The sequence below is a fragment of the Glandiceps talaboti genome, chromosome 14 (assembly GCF_964340395.1).
Source record: "Glandiceps talaboti chromosome 14, keGlaTala1.1, whole genome shotgun sequence".
Taxonomy (NCBI): Eukaryota; Metazoa; Hemichordata; class Enteropneusta; family Spengelidae; genus Glandiceps; species Glandiceps talaboti.
Window position 1 is genome coordinate 16260019 of NC_135562.1, and position 25175 is coordinate 16285193.

Genomic DNA, 25175 nt, shown 5'->3' on the forward strand with positions numbered 1-25175 from the left:
GTAAAAATATATTGTTTCATCGGAATCAGTCAAATTTGGTTGTCATTCGATACTGCTTCCTCGAGCTCGTGAAAGGCCTTCATTTCCGAAGATTGAAGATGTTCCGTCTCATTTCATTAAAGTATAACCATTTTTCCCTCAAGAGGATTTCTCAAAAAATAGCATCAACTCTCTTTAGTCTTTCAGACTTCATTTCTCCGATCACATGTCTGTGACTCTTAGAGCTAGAATATATCATTTTGCATTAACAGGAGTTCTGTTCGCTCGAACAGTTCTTTGATATTGGAAGCCACTTTGCACGTCTGTGGGATAGCACTTCCTTCCTAGTCCAGTCATGATAGCATTTGTACAGTCATACGTTTGATTGGCGCATGTGCAGAATACAGGGATGCAGACGTGTGAATTGTAGAGTTCATATTTGTAGTAGAGATTGGGATATTGGAGCTGCCTTGGAATATTACCACGACTGTGCTGTGAACAATATTCAGTCAGGCAAATTACAGCAGTTTATTGAGCAACGAATACCATAATACTATTTTTCTGCTCTTGAATGATATGGTTGAGCTATTACAAAGTGGCATTTGGTTTGTGATGTTTGTAGTACTCTGGTGAGAAATGTATACGAATTAGCCAAGTTTTACTTTCACATTGAAATGTTTGAAAGTATTAAAGTAGTGTGATTTAAATATATGTACATTTATGTAAATTTATTTAAATCTGAATTTATGTAAATGGTTACCAATTTTATACATCATTTTGATATCAAGAGATAAAGTACTACATTTTGCTTTTTGTTATGTTATGAATGTATATACTTTGATTTAATGTTGGCATAGACTATCATATATGAATGTGGGCAATTCGACAATGAGTATTAGGAGACAGACGTTGCATAAATAGTCATCGACGCACCTAAAAGTAGGAGGGAAAATGGAACAGACAGAAAGGAGATATATACTTGTTGAAAGATATATCAACCTATTATGCAGCTCGAAATAAAATGAAAAAAGGTGTTTTTCCCCAAGTGGCATAAATGGTGGTTCTTGCCATACCAGGGGATAAATCTGTTAAATATAAGAAATGACAGATCGACGATTCCACAGAAAAGTATACAAATGTCAACATTATTTAAAATAACATGTTGAAAACTACTTTTTGTTCGTCCATTACGCTAAATCTAACACTTTGAGGTATGCTTATTTTTGCTTTTATAACCAACCCTGAAGGCATACTCGAAATTTACCACGTTTCTAGAAATTTTTAGAATAAAGATAGTCCATCAAATCGCTGTTTGGGTAATATTTAACTTGGAATATACGATTTCGCACAAAGGTTCAAAACACATAGGTGATTTAAAAAAAAATACATCAGCTATTTAATACGTTTTAAGGTATGCTCCAGTGATATAAATTTACATAACAACATGTTAATTATATTACATCTAACGCAAATGGTATATTTGTTTATCAGAAAGAAAACCATATAATGACTTAACGTTGCTTCAAGACCAATGATTAGACATTGCACATATTAATTAGTTAATAGATAAGAGTAATATGGTAATAGAGTAACAGGTTGAAATGGTGATCGCATTGGATGTGGGGGCGCTGATTTTAGGGTGCGGACCAAATATTCAATTTGATTGGATTTATTTATCGTTCAATGCCTTCAGCTGCATAAATAGGTTTGCTAGTTAAAGATTCCAAACTGAACATGTTGTACAATATTATGAGTAAGCCATTATATCTAACAAAGCAACTAGTACTACAGGAAACTATCTGTTTGAAGTTCTTGAAACACGTTGACTGCAGAATGTATTTAGGACAAGTGGGTAAAACGTTGTAATGCAATTGTTAGCCCAGACCAAGACGTTGCTATTACGTGGTTTGTGATTTGACACCAACAGTGTAATACAACCCATTGCTATGATATCATATGACATATTGTTGCATACTACAGTGTTCTACATGTATACCACTTCATCAATATATGGTTCGTTTGAAAACTTCGAACCTTATAAAGTATGTGTTCTCAAAAAGAATGCCTACTGAAAGGACATTAAAGGAATGATTATTTCAAAATAAATAGGATATTTTGTTATTGCTCACTCTATTCATTTATTGCTTTTAATGGGTTTAATGGTGTCATAATTTAAAAACTGAAAGAAGACACGTGGATGCACAGTAGCCTGAACTAGATAGAGAGAAAATACATACATACATACATACATACATACATACATACATACATACATACATGCATGCATGCATGCATGCATGCATACATACATACATACATACATACATACATACATACATACATACATACATACATACATACACACACACACACACACACACATACATACATACATACATACATACATACATACATACATACATACATACATACATACATACAAAGACAGACAGGCAGGCAGACAGACAGACAGACAGGCAGACAGGCAGACAGACAGACATGCAGGCAGGCAGGCAGGCAGGCAGACAGACAGACAGACAGACAGACAGACAGACAGACATATGAGTTGAATAGTCTTTATTGTCTGGGAGGAACCCTGAATTTTCTCTGACCATTGTAAAACTGTATTGAAATGAATTTTCTATTCAAATTACGTATGTCCATACTACGAACGTCATAAGTAAGGCAACGTGAATTTGAAAGATTACAATTTTATGTACTCATTCTTTTGTCAATTTCCAAAATGTAGTAATATGACCACGGTCGACAGACGTTATTGATCACGTCGAAAAATAACACCCAATAAAACGATCACAGACTAAGAGTGGCCGTAAAAGGTCACTGCTTAAAAAGGTGGCCATTTGGTGATCAGAAATCGATCATTATTAAGGCACGGCAATTGTGGACTGAATGTTGACAAGTCTACTGCTGAGAGTATCCAATACAGTCAGAAGTTTTGTACTCTCCACCTCTAAAAAATATTTGTATCCATATCAAATTAAGAAAAATCCATTAGTCTTTTCTGTCAATATCTGATATGAACATCGAATAATTTAGCATTGAAATAGACAATGCACTATTATTGAAATGATCAGAATCACGCTTCGTATTTTTTTAATCATGAATTCCTCAATACACTGATTGCATGTCATTCAGATAAAGTGTAATGAAATTTCTTTTGGGGACTTCCAAACTGTTATCATCGCCAACAGAGGGTTTAACCGTTTTGCATTACTTAATTAGTTTGCATTATTCAACACGACCTCTAACATTGTGTAGATGGGTTAAATGAACCCGTATGTCTATATTAAAAAGAAAAGTGACAAGTATATATTCCGTGACCTTGAACTTTGTCTGCCAATATGAATACAAGAAAGGGGGTGAAGTATGACTATACAAAATTAATGACGTAGACACGTGTTTACATGACGTACTACGCAAAGGTAAGGATGGTGGTATAATCTGGTAAAAATAAACTTAAGATGTCTGTTTATCGTAATTACTTCATCATCAAAGTGGTCTATATAATTTTCGAGTCTGTCTACTGAACTCAGATAGTGAGATACAAATAATAACTAAAATAACGAAATTCACGGCTTTTTGCAAGGTTTATTGTTGTGTTTGAACGCAAGCGCAGACATATATACACATACGTATATACACTACTATATGCGTTTCCAAAGTTTCTGCAATAGTATTTCGACGTTTTCCGAGAAGTCTGACTTTGGAAACAACATAGTTTTTTTTTAATTTCAGAACAAGTGCAAGTAGTATGAGAACAATAAATGAATTATAATTAGAAATCATTGATCTTGTGGTTTTAATGTTCTTGTTTTGCCAATGAAATACGTCTCTCAATGTTTGGGAGACCAAACAGAGAGAATCGAAAAATGCCGTAGATATTTGGTTAATTTCAAATTTTGATTTTGATTCCTAAAAATCCTAACGCTAACATTATACACTTCTTGTCATATGATATGTTATTACAACATTAAGGGCAACATGATCCAGACACAACTTCACATTGCGTTTTGTAGGCCAAAAAAAGGAGAATTGTTTCTGATAAGGACATTTTGTCAGTTACTGTTACTGTTCTTTTTATTGAGCCCCTTAGAGCAAGTGTGTATTTTGGGCAGATTTTACATGCTTGTTCATGATTGGCTCTTCAGTTGTCTTTACAGAAGTAGGGAGGGTTATTTTCTGTGTTTCCCCCCTGGATCTGCAGACTGCGGCAGCATGGGCTGGGCAAACAGGAAAAAAATGACGCGAGGGTGTTTAAGTGATGCGCGCGCTGACCAGAAACAAGTTTTTTTATTTGCCTAATATAAACTAATTTCGAAATTGTTCGAAATAAAGAATAAAACTAAAGGCTTTATCTGTTCCCATAGTGTGATGGTTAAGAAGTAACACATAACGAAAATATTAGAAAAAATATCTTTTAATATTGGCTGTAATGGCAGAATGAGACGTGAAGACAGGTGGTCAAAAATGAATGTCACAGTTATCTGCTAACTCTAACTGATTTAATACTTGACGCAAACCGAAAAATTTACATCACAAACACCCATCAAACAGATAATCAAAGGTAAAGGCGACCCGACTCTACTTTATTACCTTGTTTCTAAATTGAAAAGAAAATGTAAAAAATGCAATCTAAGATGAATTTCTGCTTGGTCTCGTGGAAGGGAATTTCAAGTGAGTAACGTCTACATTTGTGTTGGTTTTATCACCAGCAATATGTGGTATTCGTCTCCAGAGATACGTGATTTGCGTTGTTAATATAACCTCCTTGTGTTGACATGCCAACCACAGACAATGTTTCTCATCACTTATTGAAAAGACACGCATACTAATTCAAAAAGGAATTCAATTAATACAAGTGCCTTTTAAATCTGTTTTAACCAGTTAACAAATTAGATTTTGTCGAATATTTAAACTTTGAGTCGTCGGTTTATTCATGGATATTCTTACCATGGTGGCACTGGCAAGGGTTTTCTGTCGGTTGAAAATAAAAGCACTGGGCAGAATTGTATCTATGAAACTAGTAACCTCGTTATCACCGCTACTACTGTGAGACTGTAACACGAGATAAACTTTTGTGACGTCATAAATGTCTCTCAACTTGATGGTAGATTCGTATTAGCAATAAAGATATTGTTTCACGACACGTTAACTGTACAGTACTCGAGCTCTCAGTACCACTAGTTTCATTGAACTGTTTTATAGGAATGGATTACAGCAGATACAGCAGACACTCATATGTATGATGTTATATGTCGGCTCACTCTACTTTTATCACATATTTATGACACAAAATATTATCAATAAAATAATATATATTGAAAATTGAAATAGTCAATTTCAGTTTGATTGTATGTAATATGTGAGATTGTTAACATTCTGAACTGTGATTGAGATAAGAGTTGGAAGTAGGCTAGGAAAGGGCTTATTACTACAATTGACCGTTTTGAATTCATGTGATGGAAATCATATGTCACTGGGTGAGTACTTTGTTGTGTATAAGAGTACTGTATTAGGTCAACTTAAAGTGAACCGACACTTTTGTAAAACATAGGTCTAAAATAAAAAATATAGGCTAAAACCATTCCATTTCCAAATATTTTGCTCACTTTCACTCACTATTGTAAGCACAGTGACGTTTTAAAGTTGTCGGCCAAGACCGGAAGTGACGTCATAACCTAGCCACCTTCCCTCACTATTTGTGTTGTTCTCACTGTGTATAGTCATGGCGGAGTGTCAGGCGTACGGGTGCAAGTATAAAATCGGTCGTGTTCCAGGAGGAAAAGGTTTTTTTGTAAATCTGAACTTAATTAAACCTAACAATACCTTGAACTTTTAAATATATTGTGCTAGCTTCAATCTAGTAATGGCATTAACCTGGCTTCATTCTCTATTCGAGACTGAATGTACAGTAATCGTACTCGTGAAAAGGAAATTCTGATTAAATATTCAGATAGGCATGCGCAGTAGGGAACCATTTTTGAAAATGTATTAAAAGTACAATCACTTCATATAGATGAAAACAATAAATATGTAAAGTTTTATTATTTACATAATTCAGACAACAACAATACCACTGACGTATCAATATAAAAGAAAATAGACATAAAAAATGAACGTTGATTACTTATAATAGATATAAATAATAATATGATATCCAGGTGAGAAAAAAGCTTAAATGCAGACCTACTGCATCCTGTCTAACAAAGTTCTTGCACATGTATAAAAATATTCATCGCAAAAGCAGCAAATACACAAAATAATATTTAAAAATATGTCTGTTGTCTTTCAATTATTAGACAATTTGACAACAATTACAATATATATAAATTAGTAATTATCAACAGATGTACAATTTCTTTAAATGTATTTAAAAATCTTAAATCACATTACTTTATTTTTTTTAAAGTACCCACAATTTGCATGCCAGTAAGGCATGCGGCCATATAATTCTATTATAGCAAATCCGGAACAATTTATCGCATATCATTAAATTTTCTAATATGTCCGAACTTTTCTACAAAAGCATTGAAAGGCCGCACCTTTTTTGCTTGAAGACTTTTTTATGATAGTTTCTATGCGCAGTAATAGTGAAGAATATACGTTGCCGGTTTAACAGTTACGACGAATAGTATCTACTTCAAGTTATTACATTGGTTATCACTCAATTCAGAATACCCTTAGTGGATATTCTGAAAAATCCTTTCCATATTCAAGATATATAGTTGCTGACAATCTCATGGGCATTCAACGCTTCTCTGTCTTTTGTGATTTGTTATCATTTTTTTAACACAAAAGAAGTCCGTTAATCTGAAATTGAATGTCGTCTGGCTCGACTTAAGTCTCACATTACTACATCTTATCGTCTGGGTCGAATATCTTCGTTACAGTGTGTTGTCGAGTTCGACAAAGTTTTACTAGCATTATTACCACATTTCATCGACACATGTTTTCCTAGAATGGCCGCATTTCATCGTATAGCTCTACACGTGTTTTACTAGAATTGTTACATTTTATCGTTTGTTGCTAACTGGACACAATGTTAGCAAAGTTACTTATTATTTTCCGCGGATTCACCTTAATCGAGCTGACTGTAAGTTTGTATGTTGTAGTATAGATGAGTCTGTACGTATTTTAAACCATTTAAGCAGACGAATAAACTTTTTGCCGGAAGCTCACGCTAATACAATGTAGCAATGTTGGTAAATTTGTGTGGCTGATGATAAAATCATGGCATCATTCGTAATTTTTTTTATCAATTCATCGGTCGACGGTTTGTTTTAGGTTAAATATCTTTCATTGTATGACAACAGGTCTCCAAAATCTAGAGAAACATGACCATAGACATAACATTGTCTATTTTACCAAATCAGATTTGTTTGTAAGTTTGATTATTTTGCATATGTGTATGAGGTTTTTTGTTGCTGTTGTTGTTGCTACTGTCTACTATACCACGTCGTTGACGTGTTGCTGTTTTTGTTGTTGTTGTTGTTGTTGTTGTTGTTGTTGTCCGTTTATTATTTTTTGTTAATTTTTTTTTACAACATGCTATGTTGAGCACAAAGCATCTTAAATGATCGATAAATTTTGCACATTAATTTTGATCTATTTTCTTCAGTAAGGTTAACATAATATTCTATTTTACTAAGCTTTTGTCTCTATTTTTAATGGAAACTTAATTGATGATGATGATGTTGTAAAAATAATTATGATGGATTTCTTATAACTTAGATTATCTGAGAAATGACATTTATTCATTCTCAGTCCTCCTTTTATTTAAGGTAATGCAAACAAGTAATGATGCTCTCACTCCTCACGTGTACAAAGGCAAATAATCCAAAAAGTAAGCTAAAATTAAGCAGTCGGCAGATTTATTGCTAGTACAAAGGTCATGTTTGTTCTCTCCCTAAAGCCTTCGGGGCTTCAAGGAACGAACCCACCCTCTCCCACCCTCTCCAATTAAACACACATGTGTAAAGCTGTCATGATAAGCGATGTCTGTACTGTATACGATAAACCCTACCCTCAATGTGTCAGTTAAGTGACATGATTCATTTTTCTACCAACACTTTGAACCCGATACGAAACGTTGACTTGGAAATGTCGACACAAAGTCTGTATGATTAACATGAAGGTGGTAACGTTTCATTTACATTCAATTTAGTTTATAAAAGAGTTACAAGCAGATTCCAACTAATGTATGCAAATGGAGTTTAGCTTTGTGAAGTCCATTTTGCCTGTCATATAAAGAGCTATCGGATGCTACGACCACTAAAATGCCGTAAAACGATGTTTTGCCCTAGAGAATTAACCCTCAGCTAGGGATTCCCAAAGGGCCCCTCGGTTAAGGCGTCATTAATTATCGGTCTAATAGAGGAGTAACTTCTTTCAATTAGGAATAGAGTTGCGCTACACATATCAAACATTAGGGCTGGTGAGTTTTATTTCTAAGTCAGTACTTTTTATCCATGTGTTTGACATACCCTGATTTTAAATCATTACTTCGATTTTCTGAGGTAAATTAATCGCAGGGATTGTTACCAAGGTGACAATTTATCGTTGTCATGACGACTGTAAAAGCTCGTTACGCTTAAGGTTAAAAGCCGCTCATGGCAGAACGTTAGATTACAGGAAAGAATAGCGAGTTAGAAATTTATGGTGTGAGGCTTTTTACGCAAGGTTCCGTGACACTGTGGAATCGAAGGCGCTGAATAGCCCGAGTGTAATTAGTAACACAGTTGAAACAATCTCCCTGGAGACGTTCTGACGAGATCCACCTTCCCGTTCTTTTCTTCCATGCCATAAATACTCAATTAAGTTTCTGGAGTGTTCAAATACACTATTTTCAGTTGATTGATTTTGGAAAAAATCTTAATGGTGTGGTTGTATCGGCTTCCAAATACTAAGCAACAATATTAAATCGTTGTACTTATACACAAGGCAAAATAAATCAAATAGTGCCTTCTTTTATTTGACGATACTATAATTAAACCAGTCATAAAAAAAAGTAATTTAAACAAGCAATAATCCTTTTATTTCGCTATATTTGTTATCATAGATTTCTCTTTCCTGGACTTAGTTCACGAATTATTTATTCCCGAGGCTCCGTTTTTTTCTTATTTCCTTTTTGAAAAATATTGTCATGAATACATTCATTGGAGAGAAGAAGTTCTAATCATTGAATGTTAGTTTGAAAACTGTTTACAGCATACTTTTATATCTCATTGATTATTGCACTTACAATCTCAACTGAAAGACTAGTGTGCTATTTTCTCGAACAATACTATAAGTTAGTACGGCTTTCGGCACTAAAAGTACTTTGGGGTAAATTATTGAAAAGTATCAAAAGGCAACTAAAGTTATTTTCACAATTATGAGCAGAAATCGAATTCTTTTCCGACAATTAATAGTCAACAAGCTGTAAAGAGAATAGAATAAAAGAAACAGGTTTACAATTCCTTACAATGAGAGAATTCTTGTAACAAAAGGTATCTCGGCTAAATATGTTTAAGTAAATCTTTTGAGATTTATTTTTAAAAAGTATATGAAATTCTTTTAATAACCACTTAAACGTGAATTCATATTCATGTAAACAAAGATATTTGTTTACATTCTGCAATTTGACCTCAATTTAATTCTCAGACTGGAAATGCAGAAAACAATTTTCTCTTTATCAGCTGATATATAGAAATATCAGTCTTATCTCTCTCCCTACCAAATCTTATATTTCATCTGTATAAAGAATTCATTTTTTCTACTTTTACATTTGCTGGGTAATGAAAGATTGTGTCATATAACCAACTATTTTTTTTAAATACGCTAACAGACCGATATTTTACTATCCAGTAATCTGAATATTAGTTTAAAATATTTCAAAATCATTTAGAAATAAGAAATAAAATTTCAAATGAAAATAAATTAACTAAATTGAGCTCGTGTGTGTATAATAAGCGTATTATTCGGATACTTTCACTGTTGACGCATACGCATGCGTATTGCAAACAATAATATATAATATCGAAAAGTTCAGTAACCACATATACATTTTTGTTTATATCCGAAGTTTTGATTTAATGAAAGCACCTTTACGCTATGTGTTGAAAATTCATGACTGTTTCCGAGTGAATAATTGGAGACAAAGTTATAGTTCATTAAACCAATCATTTGACCGTTAAATGTCACACCAGATTACTGAAAATGTCGTTTCGGGGCTAATTGCCGTAAAAAGGTCTGTTACAAACACTTAAAGTGTCTACCTTATGATGTAATGAAATTACATCAGTGATGCAACTACTACATGGATGGTAATAAATGTAGCTTACATCGCCAAGACGATGACGTAGTTGCTGGGCAATCTTCCAAAAGTTAGAGTGACTCTATCGGAACAATTTACAAGCAGTTAAAATTAGTGTATGTGTCTCATTATGTAATTTTTGCTTTGAATGATTAGCGACGGGCTCACTTCCACTGCTATGTATGCAGTGTATGTCGGATAAAATGAACAGACAAGTAAATTTAGATAATGAGGTTTTATATGTAATTAGGATGTTTCATAACCAGAATTATCTGACGTCACTCATGCTGTTTCATTCAAAAGAAAATTGTGTCTAGTATAATGTAAATATTCAAATTCACCAATGACTACAGTAACCATATTTTAATAAATATGACAGATTCAATATCAGTATCACAGTCGATTTTTTACTCCAAATTGTGCATGTGACAGCATACCGTCACCAGTAAATGCATAATTGTACATGAGTATTTCTGTTTGTAATTTGAGAAAGTATAAATATGTAGCATGAAGAGCGAATTTCAAAATGATCGATGAAAGCTACCGACGTGTTTCCTTCTTCTAAGATATTAAATAAATATTTGAGATTCATCGCACCTTGATTCAGGCAAGATCTAAGCGACGGTTAAGGGGAACACAAAAATAAACGTGTAAGTAAAGAGCATCCGTGCATAGTACAAACAATCTAAAAGAAAAGCATTCACGTCTCGACTAGACGTGTTTCCTGTCCATTTTTTAAATGTAAATGCGCTTTTACTTTGCGGCGATGAGAATGAAAGTTCCTCAAAATAATGCATTTTTAATCAATAACGGATATACAATATATTTCGTTATGTTACAAAAACAGGTGGTACTGGCGTTGTGGTGAATTTCATTATTTTTAACGAGAAAGTATGACGGAAAAAACGCCATCAAAAATGTCATCAATGGGTTTCGATATATACTACCTCCATTAAAACAAATGAGGGATATATATGTACAGATATTTCTGCACCACTGACAGTAATACGGAGTATAACAGAGAGGAAGGCATGTATAGTAATATTCATTATCAAGAAAAAAACAATGCATCAAAATTAATATCCAAATATAGACTATCATACCTAACCATAACAATCACAATAATTAAAGCGGTCATAGGATAAGAATTGGGTATTTATCTAGGATTTTATTTAATTAAAAATAAAAACAACGTGACATAACATATTACAAGGCCTGCTTTGAAAAGCAAGAAATTGCAAAATATAAAACAAATGTGTAAAATTGTTTGTTGGTGCATGTACAATATCATACTTTTACACTTTTTGCATATTTTTGCAATGTATATAGTTAAAAGCATGATTTGAGGAATCAAGTTGAAAACATTATAGAGGTGTTTTATAAAAAACAACAACCCAATTCTCATTCATATGGCCACTATAAGTATCAAAAAGGACATGATCTGTCTATACTCTCTCAATGTGTTTTACTGTAAAATCACACACAGTCACGCACACATACATACATGCACACACACACACATTTTTATTTAGAGAGTGTGTATGCATGTATGTATATATGTATGTATGTATATATGTATATATGTATGTATGTATGTATGTATGTATGTATGTATGTATATATGTATGTATGTATGTATGTATGTATGTATGCATTCATGCATGCATGTATGTATGTATGTATGTATGTATGTATGCATGTATGTATGTATGTATGTATGTATGTATGTATGCATGCATGCATGCATGCATGCATGTATGTATGTATGTATGTATGTATGTATGTATGTATGTATGTATGTATGTATGTATGTATGTATCTATGTATGTATGTGTGTATGCATGTTTGCATGTTTGTGTATGTATGCATGTTTGTTTGTATATAGGTATGTTTCCACGCATGAAAATATGTAAACATAGATTGATTGTGATATGTCTGACCATAATACGTATGCATGCCTTTTCTATGACATGCAGTTGCTAAGTAACCTCATGTACATATCATATAAATAAAATGTCCTATCAGTCCAACTCACTCATTGTTGCTTAGCAATCATACATGATAACCAAAAAAAAACCAGAGAGAATGTGTAATGAATAAAAATGTATATTATTGCTTGACGTCTGTTGTACAATTTCTACATCAAAGTTATAACATACCAATATGTTAATGATACATTTCTTTAAACTTCTAAATCAGATTCCGTTGTTTATGCAATATCTTATTTATGGACTTTGTGGTCATTTGAATAGGTTTATATTGACAGTTAATATATGAAATATTATGTGCATTAGAGTTTTATGCACATTTTACATAGTTTATGATACGTCGTACTATCACATTCAATCATTTGGCGGACTGTTAAACTCATCAGATGTCATATGGTACATGAATTTCATTTATACATTCTGGATGGGGATATTTGCACACCATGATAATTTCAGTTGTGACATTGTAGCAAAAACAAACTCTAAAATCATTATGGATTCTGAAAGCCCCCTTCTTAGTGTATAGCCGGTCATATTCGCTTGACGTCTTGTATATGCAAATTATATCATTACCGGTGGAGGCCTGGAGTGTTACAAGCTCTGCTTCTCTAAGTTATTCGAATCAAAATGACATAAATACGGTCGAATTTGCTCTAATCAAAATATTCCATTTCGTAAGTAATTGACAACCAACGGTTGTAAATTGAATGCAGGGAGTTTTTTGTTTTCACATGACACTAGAACGCCTGCTACTCATTCTGTAATATGAATGGCTATCAACGGTTACTATTTATTTCACAGATGATGGATTCGAGCGGAAGAATATAAAATAAAACAAATTTGTTGAAAGTAAATATGTTACCCACTTATTGTACTCAGTACACATAATCGTACATGAGGGTATTTCTGTGCTCAGCCAGGTAAATACTTAGCCATCCAAACTCACCCTATTCCTCCATTTTTTCAACAAATGTTGTGACTGTTTTACTTAGTTTCGCTTAAAAAATGTTTGCGCCATTACAATTATCAGCAATAATGTATGAGTACTGTATGGAGTGCTGTAAGAGTGCGGTCAGTCGTTTACGTATACCATGTCAGTAAAAGGGTATCAGCAAATCCTCCATTTTGAATGAAGCATTGTGGGAAATACATTACCACTGGCCTCTTAGTGGCAACCAACAGGTGCCGTCAAGAGGCCAACAAGTTGACTTTTTGTTTGCCTTCTGGTAGATAAATAACGCAGCAGCGGCTGTGGTTTGCCGAGAACGGACGAATATAATATCATTAAATTTATGCGACTAGACAACGTTTTAGTATATGTTTACACAATCTTAGTTAATGAAATATGTGTCACTCCGGGTACTCGTAAGACGCTATCATTGAAGGAGAAAAACAAGAAATTATAGACTAGATATCGACCGTTCATCGGAAACCAAAATATTCAATTTTCCCTTTGAATGAGTGACGTCACCCTTGTAACAACATAAATCTCAGTAAAAAAATCACAATCTACAGCGTAATTAAATATTTGTTTCCGTGCTACGAACAATTGCTCTCCGGGGATCGCCTATAAAGTCGCTTGTTCCTTTATTCGGATATCCCATGTGGATAGTCATCACAGTCGCCATGTGTTTAAAGAAACACAATTTATTTCCTAGCTTCAAAATGGACTAAAGTGAATTTGTTGGGTCCACCTTCGTGATGAATTATAATCATAGTAATTGTCATTTGATTGACAAATTAGACAGTCTGTATTGACGACACCCGAGTACAATTTGTCATATATCACACAACGGTTGGGCCGCCTTGCATGACCTGCCGCAATAAACTCTAATCTACTTCCTAAAGCGCCATTTTTCACATTTCCATTGACACGTAAATAACATTTTTATCACTTCACCGAGACAGAATGGATGACTCTAGATAATTTGCAGTTCACAAATTTGAGACCAAAATTGCTTCAATCGGGGTTCACAAACTGTTTAATATGCATGACGTCATGATTTTTATTTCTGTCCGCGTATGCAAATTAGAGGAAATTTATCTAGAGCAGACAGGGCGTTAGTTTTGACGACAATTTCTGCGTTCAAAAAATGTGGCCGACATTTTTTTACAAGTTGAAAGTTCAGATGCACACTATTATAAGCCGTCTATTTTGAGAATGAGCTTGCTTTTATTGAAAGATTGCTGATGTGGGATAATGGCCACCACGATGGGTTTCATGTGAGAGGTTTGGTCGCGACTTTATGCTCTACAAAGATAAGAAAGGGAAAGATAATCCCGCTCTGAGTTTAGACATGTAAACCCTAAACCTCTTTCAGTAGTTTTGTTAATCTCTATGTATTATCTTAATTCGAAATATATGTCACCAAATGATGCTCTAACGAAAAATTATGCCCTAAAAATTTATGGAAATTGCTTTTTTATGAAAATCTTTGCACGGGGAAACTCTAGAGGGCAAATCATCGAGTCATAAACATTGATTACGTGCGAATACCTAGAAGAATACATCGTCTCTGCATATGAACTTTCGCACATTAAACAGAGGCAACTTTTTTTTATCAGAATTCAAGTATAGAACCATTAATTTTCATCAAAGAATAACTGACATGTCGTATATAGTGATTGTGAATTTCCGTGGGGCGGACATCAACGTGGGTCTAGCTCAATGGTAACTGAGGCTAATACTTCAGCCGGCATCAAGACTGCTCGTCGAGATACGTTACCGCTGCATCATTTAACTCGCTACGGCAGTACAAGTCACTGCTTGTATTTAGCCGAATCTATGTTGTCTATTGAGTGCAACATCCATGCGGCGTTCAATTCACTGGGCCGCGAAGAACGATTACCTTCGTGGTAATAGCAGTAAACTTTTATTCATCTTGCGATATACAAAGCATCTCTCCATGACCGCTTAGCAATAAAGAGATGTTCATACCACGGATCAAAAGACGAGGGGTATTTTATCTACGGGTCAAATCTTAATCGCTAATATCACAGCATTGAGTGCCAATCCCCAGAATTTGATTACAAATGACGTAAAAAGTTATGGAGATAGCTGTGTTCAGTGGAGATAATTCAGTCGCCATCGAGCGAAAATTCTAACCTCACTTTAATTTCCTTATAGAGAATAGTTTTTTCCTTTTCCAGTATAGTGAATAATAATTGATAATTATGAAAACTAATTTTTACAAATAAAATGATAAATAAACAGTGTTTACGAGATTATTAAACGCTTAAGTTTACAATTTCCTAAAAAATATCGTGAATCAGTCGACATCTACGATACATATACAAAATGTTCAGGTCGCACTGATCACACCGGGGTGAGCGTCATATAAAGTCGACTTTGAATATTTGGAAATGGGAATATAAGATTGCTAGAATAAGGTATGAAACGACAAGAAAAACGTATGTTCTTACCTATATTGCCATTTTGGATCGCGATGACGAGAGCAGTTCTCCCCTCTGCATCAATACAGTTAACGTTCAGTCTTGTTGGGTCTAGGTTTTCCAAGGTCTGAAGTAGCGCCTTCTTATCACCTTTGTCAGCGGCTGCCAAGAATAACTTCTCCGCCGAAGTGTCTGCAAATCTCCACGTCACACCTGCAACTCTCAACATAACAAAGCCGTCGGGTCAGAAAAAGAAGAAGATTTTTTTATCAACAAAACCCGCGAAAACAGACTAGAAACCAATACACTAGTGCCAAGAGTTTCATCGTGAACAGCTGCTGCTACACAATGGTATGATCACGTGATCTAGATCTCGTCTACAGTCCCCTCTGCTCTCAACAAGTGAAACTGCGCAACGACACTTCGCTAGTGAAAGGAAGCACACAAGAAGGCAAGGCAAGGCTAGGCTGTTAGTAAAGGTAGTTATTGCTGCTACTTCAAGCTAATTATATCCTCGTTACGAAGAAACATGAATTTCATACCGATATCCTTGATACGAAGTACTAGCCCACAATTTCCACAAGCATATATGATAATTTAGGTAAAAAGTTGCTTAATTTGCTAAATTCAGTTCTCAGCAAAATCTCGAGGGTGATTTTTGGCTTAAGCAGATTCGCTGTCATCATTTTAATTTATGGTAATAGGATTGTAGATTTTTTACGGCAATGTCAGAACATCACTTTTAAGGGAATCAAACATGAATTCTCAGTGAAAGGCCTTCATCAACTATAACAATCTCATATCCATCTGCTTCCAATGCCCCGAGGGCTTTTCGACTCGACCGAATTGTACATCTCCAGCTTCCCTGAAAACCAATAGGATTTACTCTAAGTAAAACGCACTATAAATGATGTTATAGTGGATATGATATTTCTCGCAATCACTATGCTGTTCTATTGATCATCGTTCTCCCCTCGGGGACTGACCGAACGTAGGAGAAACAGATTGTCAAAAAAGTTCCCGCCAAAATAATATGTAAAAATTATCGTCCGTCTGTATTTTTTGAGATGTGTAAGCTAGATTTTAGACCTACACTTGACATATGATCAATATTTATATCATGATGCTAAAAAGACTCCTAAAAATGATCACATTGCTAACATTTTTGTAAAAAAAAAAACATGCTTTCACGTTTGTCAGCGTACATGTCAACTCGCGACCGTGAAAAGGTTAACCTAAATCAGTTCACGGAATCTCATACTCAACATATACAATTTCTGCTTGTCAGGGGATAAAATATGATACACACGGAAGTGGCAATAATTCGCCATCAACTGTCATAATAGTGTTTTTTTTGTGTTTTTCGACGGTGGAATTGGATTTCAGTATCAGTTTCTCTACTGTGACCTTTCACATCAACGCTACTAAAGTAGACCCGCACACGCTGGGTCACACGGAACGATTTCAACCTGGTGGTGTCAAATTAGCACATTTTTCGTTTCTTAATCTTTAGGGTCGGGTACTAATTATCAGAAGTCATATTAGCTGAAAAACTATCCTCAATGAAAAATCCGGATGCCTGCAAATAATTTTTAATGGTTGAAATTTCATATTCCGGTATACACTGTGAAAACATATATGTGATCTGTTTACTGAACACCATAGCTAGGTGTATACATGACATTGTTTTTGTACCAGCAAGAAGCTTATTTTACTTTCTATGGCAGTCGCTCCCCGCAAGAAAAATCTGAACAAATTTAATTTTTTTGCGGAATTTCATAGCATTTTAGACTACATTAATGTCATTATCCCCAATGTATAAATATACATTGGCGTTTTGACTAAAATGACCAGATTGCAACGATGTTCACTAAAAATGTAATATTTTCGTTCAACCATACATGTCTGACGTTGATACGGGTAGAAGTACAGAATAACACATATCACTGTGGTGCAATGAAGCGAAAGTCACATGCAGTTACTGTAAAGAGTGATTTACGGCCCAGTTTGTTCAGTACAACGAAATCATTAAGGGCTTTAATAGCATGGTGGGGAATACGTATTCATGACGGTATCTGTGTCGTGGTAGCTTTCCAGGTATCCATTGTTGATTGCCGTGCACGAACGAATATCGACCGTTCAAGTAAAGCGATAAAGCGCATACTGGTTACCATATGAGAATATTGTCACTTTGACAGATGAATAAAATCAAGTTGAAATCACTCGTGGCCTTCTTATCCTTAAAACATTGATATTTTCGGACATTTAGCGACTTATCGAGTGAAAGTGTTTCAAAATATCAGCACAACAATAAAGCAAATTTATTATTTTTTTAAAATTATACTGAAAATGTAAAAAAAGGTCAATAGTGTCAAATCTAACTGTGAATTGATAATGTTATGTTGAAAATGTGAAACCAATATGAATAAATACACGTATTTATGAGATATCTAATCTTTCAGTGTCAAGTTCCTGTGTTCTACTTTAATTGTTTTAATTCGATTTGCTGACTTTGAAATTTCACGAGAACTGATTGACATTTTCAGACTCCAAGTACAGTAGCATTTACCAATGACAAGCCTCCAATAAAATGAGTGAGTTAAAAGTCATGAACTACGCACACTGTGTTCGCTGGTTGCTATGAAATTATTCATACACATCGTAAACATTGTACATGTATGTACACCACGAGTTCTCATATCACCAACTTAACGATGACACCGTACGTGATCAGGCCTTCACATTTGGCCGTTCGATTCGAAATTCTGTATATTACTGCAAATGTTTGCCGTTTCGTTCGAAATACTGCATATTAATTGTCGATCGATCCGAAAACAAGCAAGTGTATATGCAAATGTTTGTCCAAATTCGGCGTGAAATAATGTATATTTCAATTTGATGATATATAAATTTAGCCCCAGAACACTGAAATAATACATGCATAGCTGAATTGGGATGGCAAGATCGTCTCTACTCTGACCCAGGCTACGTACTTCCAGATTTTAAGGCGCCTATACTGTTTTGACGTTTCAATGGTACTGGCCATGGGGAGTTCTGACTGAGTAAGATATTTGCTGGTTGGTTGGTTTGTTCGTTTATTTGTTTGTTGATTGTTCGGTTGGATGGTTGGTTGGTTGGTTGTCTGGTTGGTTGGTTGGTTGTCTGGTTTGTTAGTTTGTTTGTTGGTCGATTGACTGATTAATTAATTATTTGATTGATGGATGGATAGATGGGTGAGTGGGTGGATTGATTGGTTGATTGATTGATTGATTGATTGATTGATTGATTGATTGATTGGTTGATTGATTGATTTGTTGGTTGGTTGTTCGATTGATTGATTGGTTGGTTGGTTGGTTGGTTGGATGGTTGGATGGATGGTTGGTTGGTTGTCTGGTTTTTTAATTTGTTTGTTGCTCGATTGACTGATTAATTACTTATTTGATTGATTGATGGATGGATGGATGGATGGATGGGTGAGTGGGTGGATTGATTGATTGACCGGTTGATTGACTGATTGATTGATTGATTGATTGATTGATTGATTGACTGACTGACTGACTGATGGGTCGGTCGATCGATTGATTGATTGGTTGGTTGGTTGGTTGGTTGGTTGGTTAGTTGGTTGGTTGAGTGACTGACTGATTGACTGATTGATTGATTGATTGATTGATTGATTTGTTGGTTGGTTGTTCGATTGATTGATTGGTTGGTTGGTTGGTTGGATGGTTGGATGGATGGTTGGTTGGTTGTCTGGTTTGTTAATTTGTTTGTTGCTCGATTGACTGATTAATTACTTATTTGATTGATTGATGGATGGATGGATGGATGGATGGGTGAGTGGGTGGATTGATTGATTGACCGGTTGATTGACTGATTGATTGATTGATTGATTGATTGATTGATTGATTGACTGACTGACTGACTGATGGGTCGGTCGATCGATTGATTGATTGGTTGGTTGGTTGGTTGGTTGGTTAGTTGGTTGGTTGAGTGACTGACTGATTGACTGATTGATTGATTGATTGATTGATTGATTGATTGATTGATTGATTGATTGATTGATTGATTGATTGATTGATTGATTGATTGATTGATTGTGAAAAAAATATTGCCTCTACTCAAAAAACAAACATAATGTCGGTCAGAATACCCCTTCTGTGACACCTTGATTAACTCTTTGTTTTCAATTGTTAAAACAATGTTTAGGGTCGGCGGTTTAAACTAGGGTCGGTAGGGTTAACGGAAACACAGATTTTTTAAATTTTGCCTTGGACGTGCTCATGGCACACAGTCACTGTTTAAGGATATCTCATTCGTCAGAAATATAAATAAATGGCATATGGTTGTAAGAGAAGTTGTGATTGGTCAATGCATTCTATGGTGGCATAATCGAATACAAATGGTCATGTAACATAATGCATTGTATGTGTCCGTCAAGACAAAATAACTTACTTTGATGTCACGTGACTTGAGCTGCTTAGTTACAGTCGGCGACTTCAATCAAACATCTGCTATTCATCAATACAAGTCATGAATAAATACGTCGATTATACTTTTTTATTCATGAAAATGAGTACTTATGCATCAAACGATAATAGTCGTTTTATTCATCTGTTTGGTGACTTATGATTATTTCAGCATTCGGTTAAAAAAAATAAAAAATGAATGTACAGAATTTATTTAGAAGACAAATATGATCCTTTAATGCGATATTTGAGTTCAGGTTTTCATAGATTGATAATTGTGAAATGATTGATGGGATATAGGAGACTATGTTAGGGTTGACAGCCACGAACGGTGTATTCCAACTACAGAAGTAGAAAAAAAAGTAAGAGTATGTTACGGCTGTGTAAAGAAATAGAGGAAACACTCGAAAACGAAAAGTCAATACTTTCAAATGAGAAAGAATGTCAGTCATATCAAATTACATTTGGACTCAATTTACATATATAGTGCTATTGAATAAAGGCAGTGTCGACTGCGTCTTCAGACCTTCACTAGCAGATGTTTTTAAATGGTTTGGTCAAATAAAGCAATAGTGGTATTTCCGATAACCTAAAAAGGATATATTATGATTTAAAACAAATGTAATTAAAACATATCAATGCCACGTCCTACCTACTTAAGCTCGTAATAGGTATATTTATGTTTTCGGAACCACATCATCTCGCAGGTGACCTTCACTTTTATCACGTTCAACCTGAATTCTTTTTAACTGTGGTAATTTTTAAACAATTTTTTGACGACAGTTTAATATAAAATAAATAGTTCGTATTATTTCATCCAAAAATGTAAAATTTTAACGATTTTTTTTTTGGCGGGAAGTTTTTTTGTAACTGTTTGAAAAGGAAAGTTCAAGCTGTCGGGAATGTAATGGAAGTTATTTTTTGCAGTCACTGTAGATAATCAAATGACTTTATGGCGAGCTATTTACATGTCTAACGGCATTTCCTGTTTCAAGGAACGGTTTCCTAAGACAACTATTTGCACGTTAGGGTGAAACATTAACCTGGCACAGTCTGTTCTTTGTTGGTGTTCAGGCTGTGTCAGAAAAAGAAAACGCGCGTGGCCGAGATTGTAACAAACTGATTACGTATTCAGCGATGACGTCACGTCCACATAATTTACATTCCCCATGCGATAAAATAGCAGTAATTTGATTTCGCTTGGAATTTGTCGGAGTACGATTTAAGACAACGTTCTTTTCGTTCTAATCATCATGGGTATTCACCTTTTTTCCACAAGGGTGCGTTTGATTTCCCTCGCAGTGAGCTGTCGTGATCAATACCCAACTGTCAATTTTCGTTTACGTTGACATTCACACAATTACACCGGATATATCAATGGTATGCTGGCAAGCTAGGCGGCTGTCCTCAGAGCATAACGTGTGATTATGTCTTTGATTCCGGGGCAAATTCACAAGTTAAAATCTTACAATGTCCTGCTTATTTGATTGTACAGGTTTGTAAAGCGATAGGTGACAATCGTGTACACCCTGTAAAGTGACTTTATTAAGCTTCTTAGACGAATGAAAGTGGTACTTCCTTGTGTGCTAGCCTTGCCTCGTTCTTAATGGGTCTACATAATGCCGACAGGTTTTTACTTTGCAAGATTTAAAAGCAGTAATGTACCGACATAATATCCGTCTTTACTAGGTTATGTAATTGATTTTTTTTTACAAATAGGAACTGAATCACTTCATACTGCATTGTGACCCATATGAAAATAATTTCAGTCGGGTACAACACTATGAAAAGATTGCTGAAAACAAATAAGCTATCATATTTCATATAGGCATTTGGATTTTCTAGTTCTTTAGAGATAGATGTTAAAGTAGCAAGCGCCTCGCCGAAGACCAATTTAACAGAAAATCACTGTTCTCATAATCTCTTCTTTTGCGCGCATGAATTTTATGCCTGGTCTTTTAGAACTAAATGACTACAAAGTTTTATACATGTATTCCCCATTATGTTTAACACTGGAAAGAGTCAAACTTCCTAATCCCCACCCCACCCCCACCCCCAATGTCAACACATTATTCGGTCTTTGTGGCGATATTGGTTTCCAAAATGACAGAATGTTAATATAAGTTTACATGTACCTCTATTTCGGGCATTTGCACGGAAACCCATGCCAAATTATTTTAAAATCAATTTTCGAAGTTTATATCATGTTAGATTTACTATTGATATTTCTTGAATGTAATAGCGGATAATTACAAGTTTCTTGAGATAAAAAGGTTAACACTATGCCATGATACTGTCAAGTGCAAATAGTTAAAACGCCTGTTATAATCTGTTGATCCCACTCATACCAATGCAATATAGCCGCTATTTACACTTGCGTGGGTATGTTTGTGTGTTTGCCCATGAGCGCCGTTGTGTGTTTCTCGTCACAAGGTCTTTTTCGGGCTGATACACGACAGACTTCCGGGCGCCGGTATCTTTAATGTAACTGTCAATTGCCATGGTAACAAGTGATAAAATGGTATCCGATACATTTAGCCCAGAGAGTTGTCGTAGTCTAGGCTCAATATCTCAAGCTATATCGTTTCAAACCAACACGAGATAGTAAACACTAGATCTAAAAATAATGCTATGCCAGGGTATTAATTAAATCAATCTATCTATCTATCTATCTATCTATCTATCTATCTATCTATCTATCTATCTATCTATCTATCTATCTATCTATCTATCTATATATATATATATATATATATATATATATATATATATATATATATATAGTGTATGTATGTATGTATGTATGTATGTATGTATGGATGGATGGATGTATGTATGTATGGATGGATGGATGGATGGATGGATGGATGGATGGAGTTCATTTGAAAGATATATATAGAATCAACCAGGCAAGAAAAGTTGAGATGTAATCATGTATTCATTAGAATACTTTCCTCGTTTTTTATTACATTATGTCTATAAAGGGGAGATCATGTATTTGAATACAAATGTCTACGTTTATTATCTATACTTGAGTTACTATAACTACATTCCATACTTTTGATCTGATTTACAGTTCTACAACTCAATCAATCTATCTCTTCTGATATTTGATCTCAATTTGAAGACATACTGGCGTCAGATATTATGCTAGGGGTAAGAAACGTAAAAGAAAAACACCACAAAGGGATGATTGGAATTAATATAGCTTAACTCACCTTCGTCTGACTTATTCACAGATTGCTTAGACGAACTCCCCGAACTGTTTGCATTGATAACAAGATTAGTATTGCCAATAGCATTGTGTTTGGCCGTCACATCAACCATGCTTCTGTCAAGTTTTCCTTTCTTTTCCGTTGTTCCTTTTGGGTCGGGCTTTTCACACATTACTTTGTTTAAGTGCGTCGTTTCAATGATTCCACGGGAATTCCGTCTTTCCGCTATCCCCGTAGTCAGATGCGTAGTTTCCATTAGACCCCGAGAATTGGTCCTATCTCCCATTCCTCGCATCGATCGCGATTTCTCCGACATTCCTCTGTTTGTGTTGCCTCTCGTTATGGAATCAATATTGGATCTATTCCTGCCTCCTTGGACAAAGTTCCGATCTCTGCTATCCCTCTCCCCCGTACTTCTTTCCCGGTGACCCCGTTCTCCATTATTTCCGGGATCCCTCGTGAGCATACCAGCGTCATCCGGGACGTTTCGCCTTGGTAATCGATCTCTCCTTGTTTCGTCAGATCTGTCCCCCATCGCTTTACATTGGTGTCAAATGTTCATTCCCCTTTTAATAAACTTTCACATACTCTGAAACATATATACAAAACACAGTAGGAAGAGAGTATTACTTTTAGAACCAACAATGTGACGTCACAAATCCTTCGTTGTTGGCAAGTCTCGCTTTTTAATGTCGTTTATATTCACCAACAGTAAATCAGAAGTATTAGTGTTGAGTCAAGTTTTTAGGACGTGGTGTCAAAGAAATGTTATAATTACCCACATCACCTTCTATATCCCCACATTTATAATGATAATCCGAATTAAGCCCTATTATTATGAGATTAGTGCTTGTCACACTGTGTACCTGAATCTATCAATCCGGTAGAGAAATTGATCTGTGAAAATAAAGGTTTAGTGGCATAGCTGATTTTAAAGAGAGCATAGCAAGTCGATGAATGACACCAAGACACTCTTTATATTTCAGAACACACAGACATACATATCACCAGTCACGGACAGACAGACAGACCGACAGACAGACAGACAGACAGACAGACAGACAGACACATATGCAATTAATGTAATAAGCTAACATGTATGTATGTATGTATGTAACTATGTATGTATGTATGTATATATGTATGTATATATGTATGTATGTATGTATGTATGTATGTATGTATGTATGTATGCAACTATGTATGTGTGCATGTGTGTGTACGCGAGTGTATATTTAAATAGATATGCGTGTGTATATTTACATATACATTCCTAAAATATTTCCTTTTCCTGCGACGATTAGGTACATTTATTATACACACGAGGAATTTCAGAAATATTCAAAATTAATACTTATCATTTTGACGATTTAGGCAAGAAAGTTGCCGGTTCACTCCGCGATTGGAGTTTAACGTAGGTTCAAGTATTAATACGCAGGCTAATTACTCACAGAGCAATGCATTAGTTATACATATGAACGATTTATTATTTTGACAGGTACAGTATGGTAGATATCACTTGTGCAATATGTTTTTTTTTGTATGAACAATACGATTCATATATTTTTTAATGCTACAGATGCTAGAGATACTATGATAATAATTTGGTTTAATTGATTTTGGCCCATCTCCTCTCTTCTTCAACACTGAAAATATTTTAGTATTCCATCTGTTATTTTTTATTACTTGGATTGTGTTAAATTCACAGTTTCTAGCGCTTGATGTTACAACAACCTTCTATCAATTGTAGCTCTACGCCTGTCTCAAACTGTGCTAAAACTACCTATTAATAGCCAGTTTCTCTATTGAGCACAAGTGT

At 34.9% G+C, this 25175-nt stretch overlaps 1 protein-coding gene across 1 annotated transcript in view; it reads right to left on the reverse strand.

The window, feature by feature from the left end:
- Window positions 1-23891, reverse strand: part of LOC144445337 (short transient receptor potential channel 4-like) — a 64421-nt gene extending 40530 nt beyond the window's left edge. The window contains exons 1-2 of the mRNA XM_078134875.1: window positions 23371-23891; window positions 15706-15896 (exon numbers count right to left, since the gene is read on the reverse strand). Coding sequence (XP_077991001.1) covers window positions 15706-15896; window positions 23371-23891 — 712 coding nt within the window. The remainder of the gene's footprint in view (window positions 1-15705; window positions 15897-23370) is intronic.
- Between the last annotated feature and the right edge of the window lie 1284 nt (window positions 23892-25175).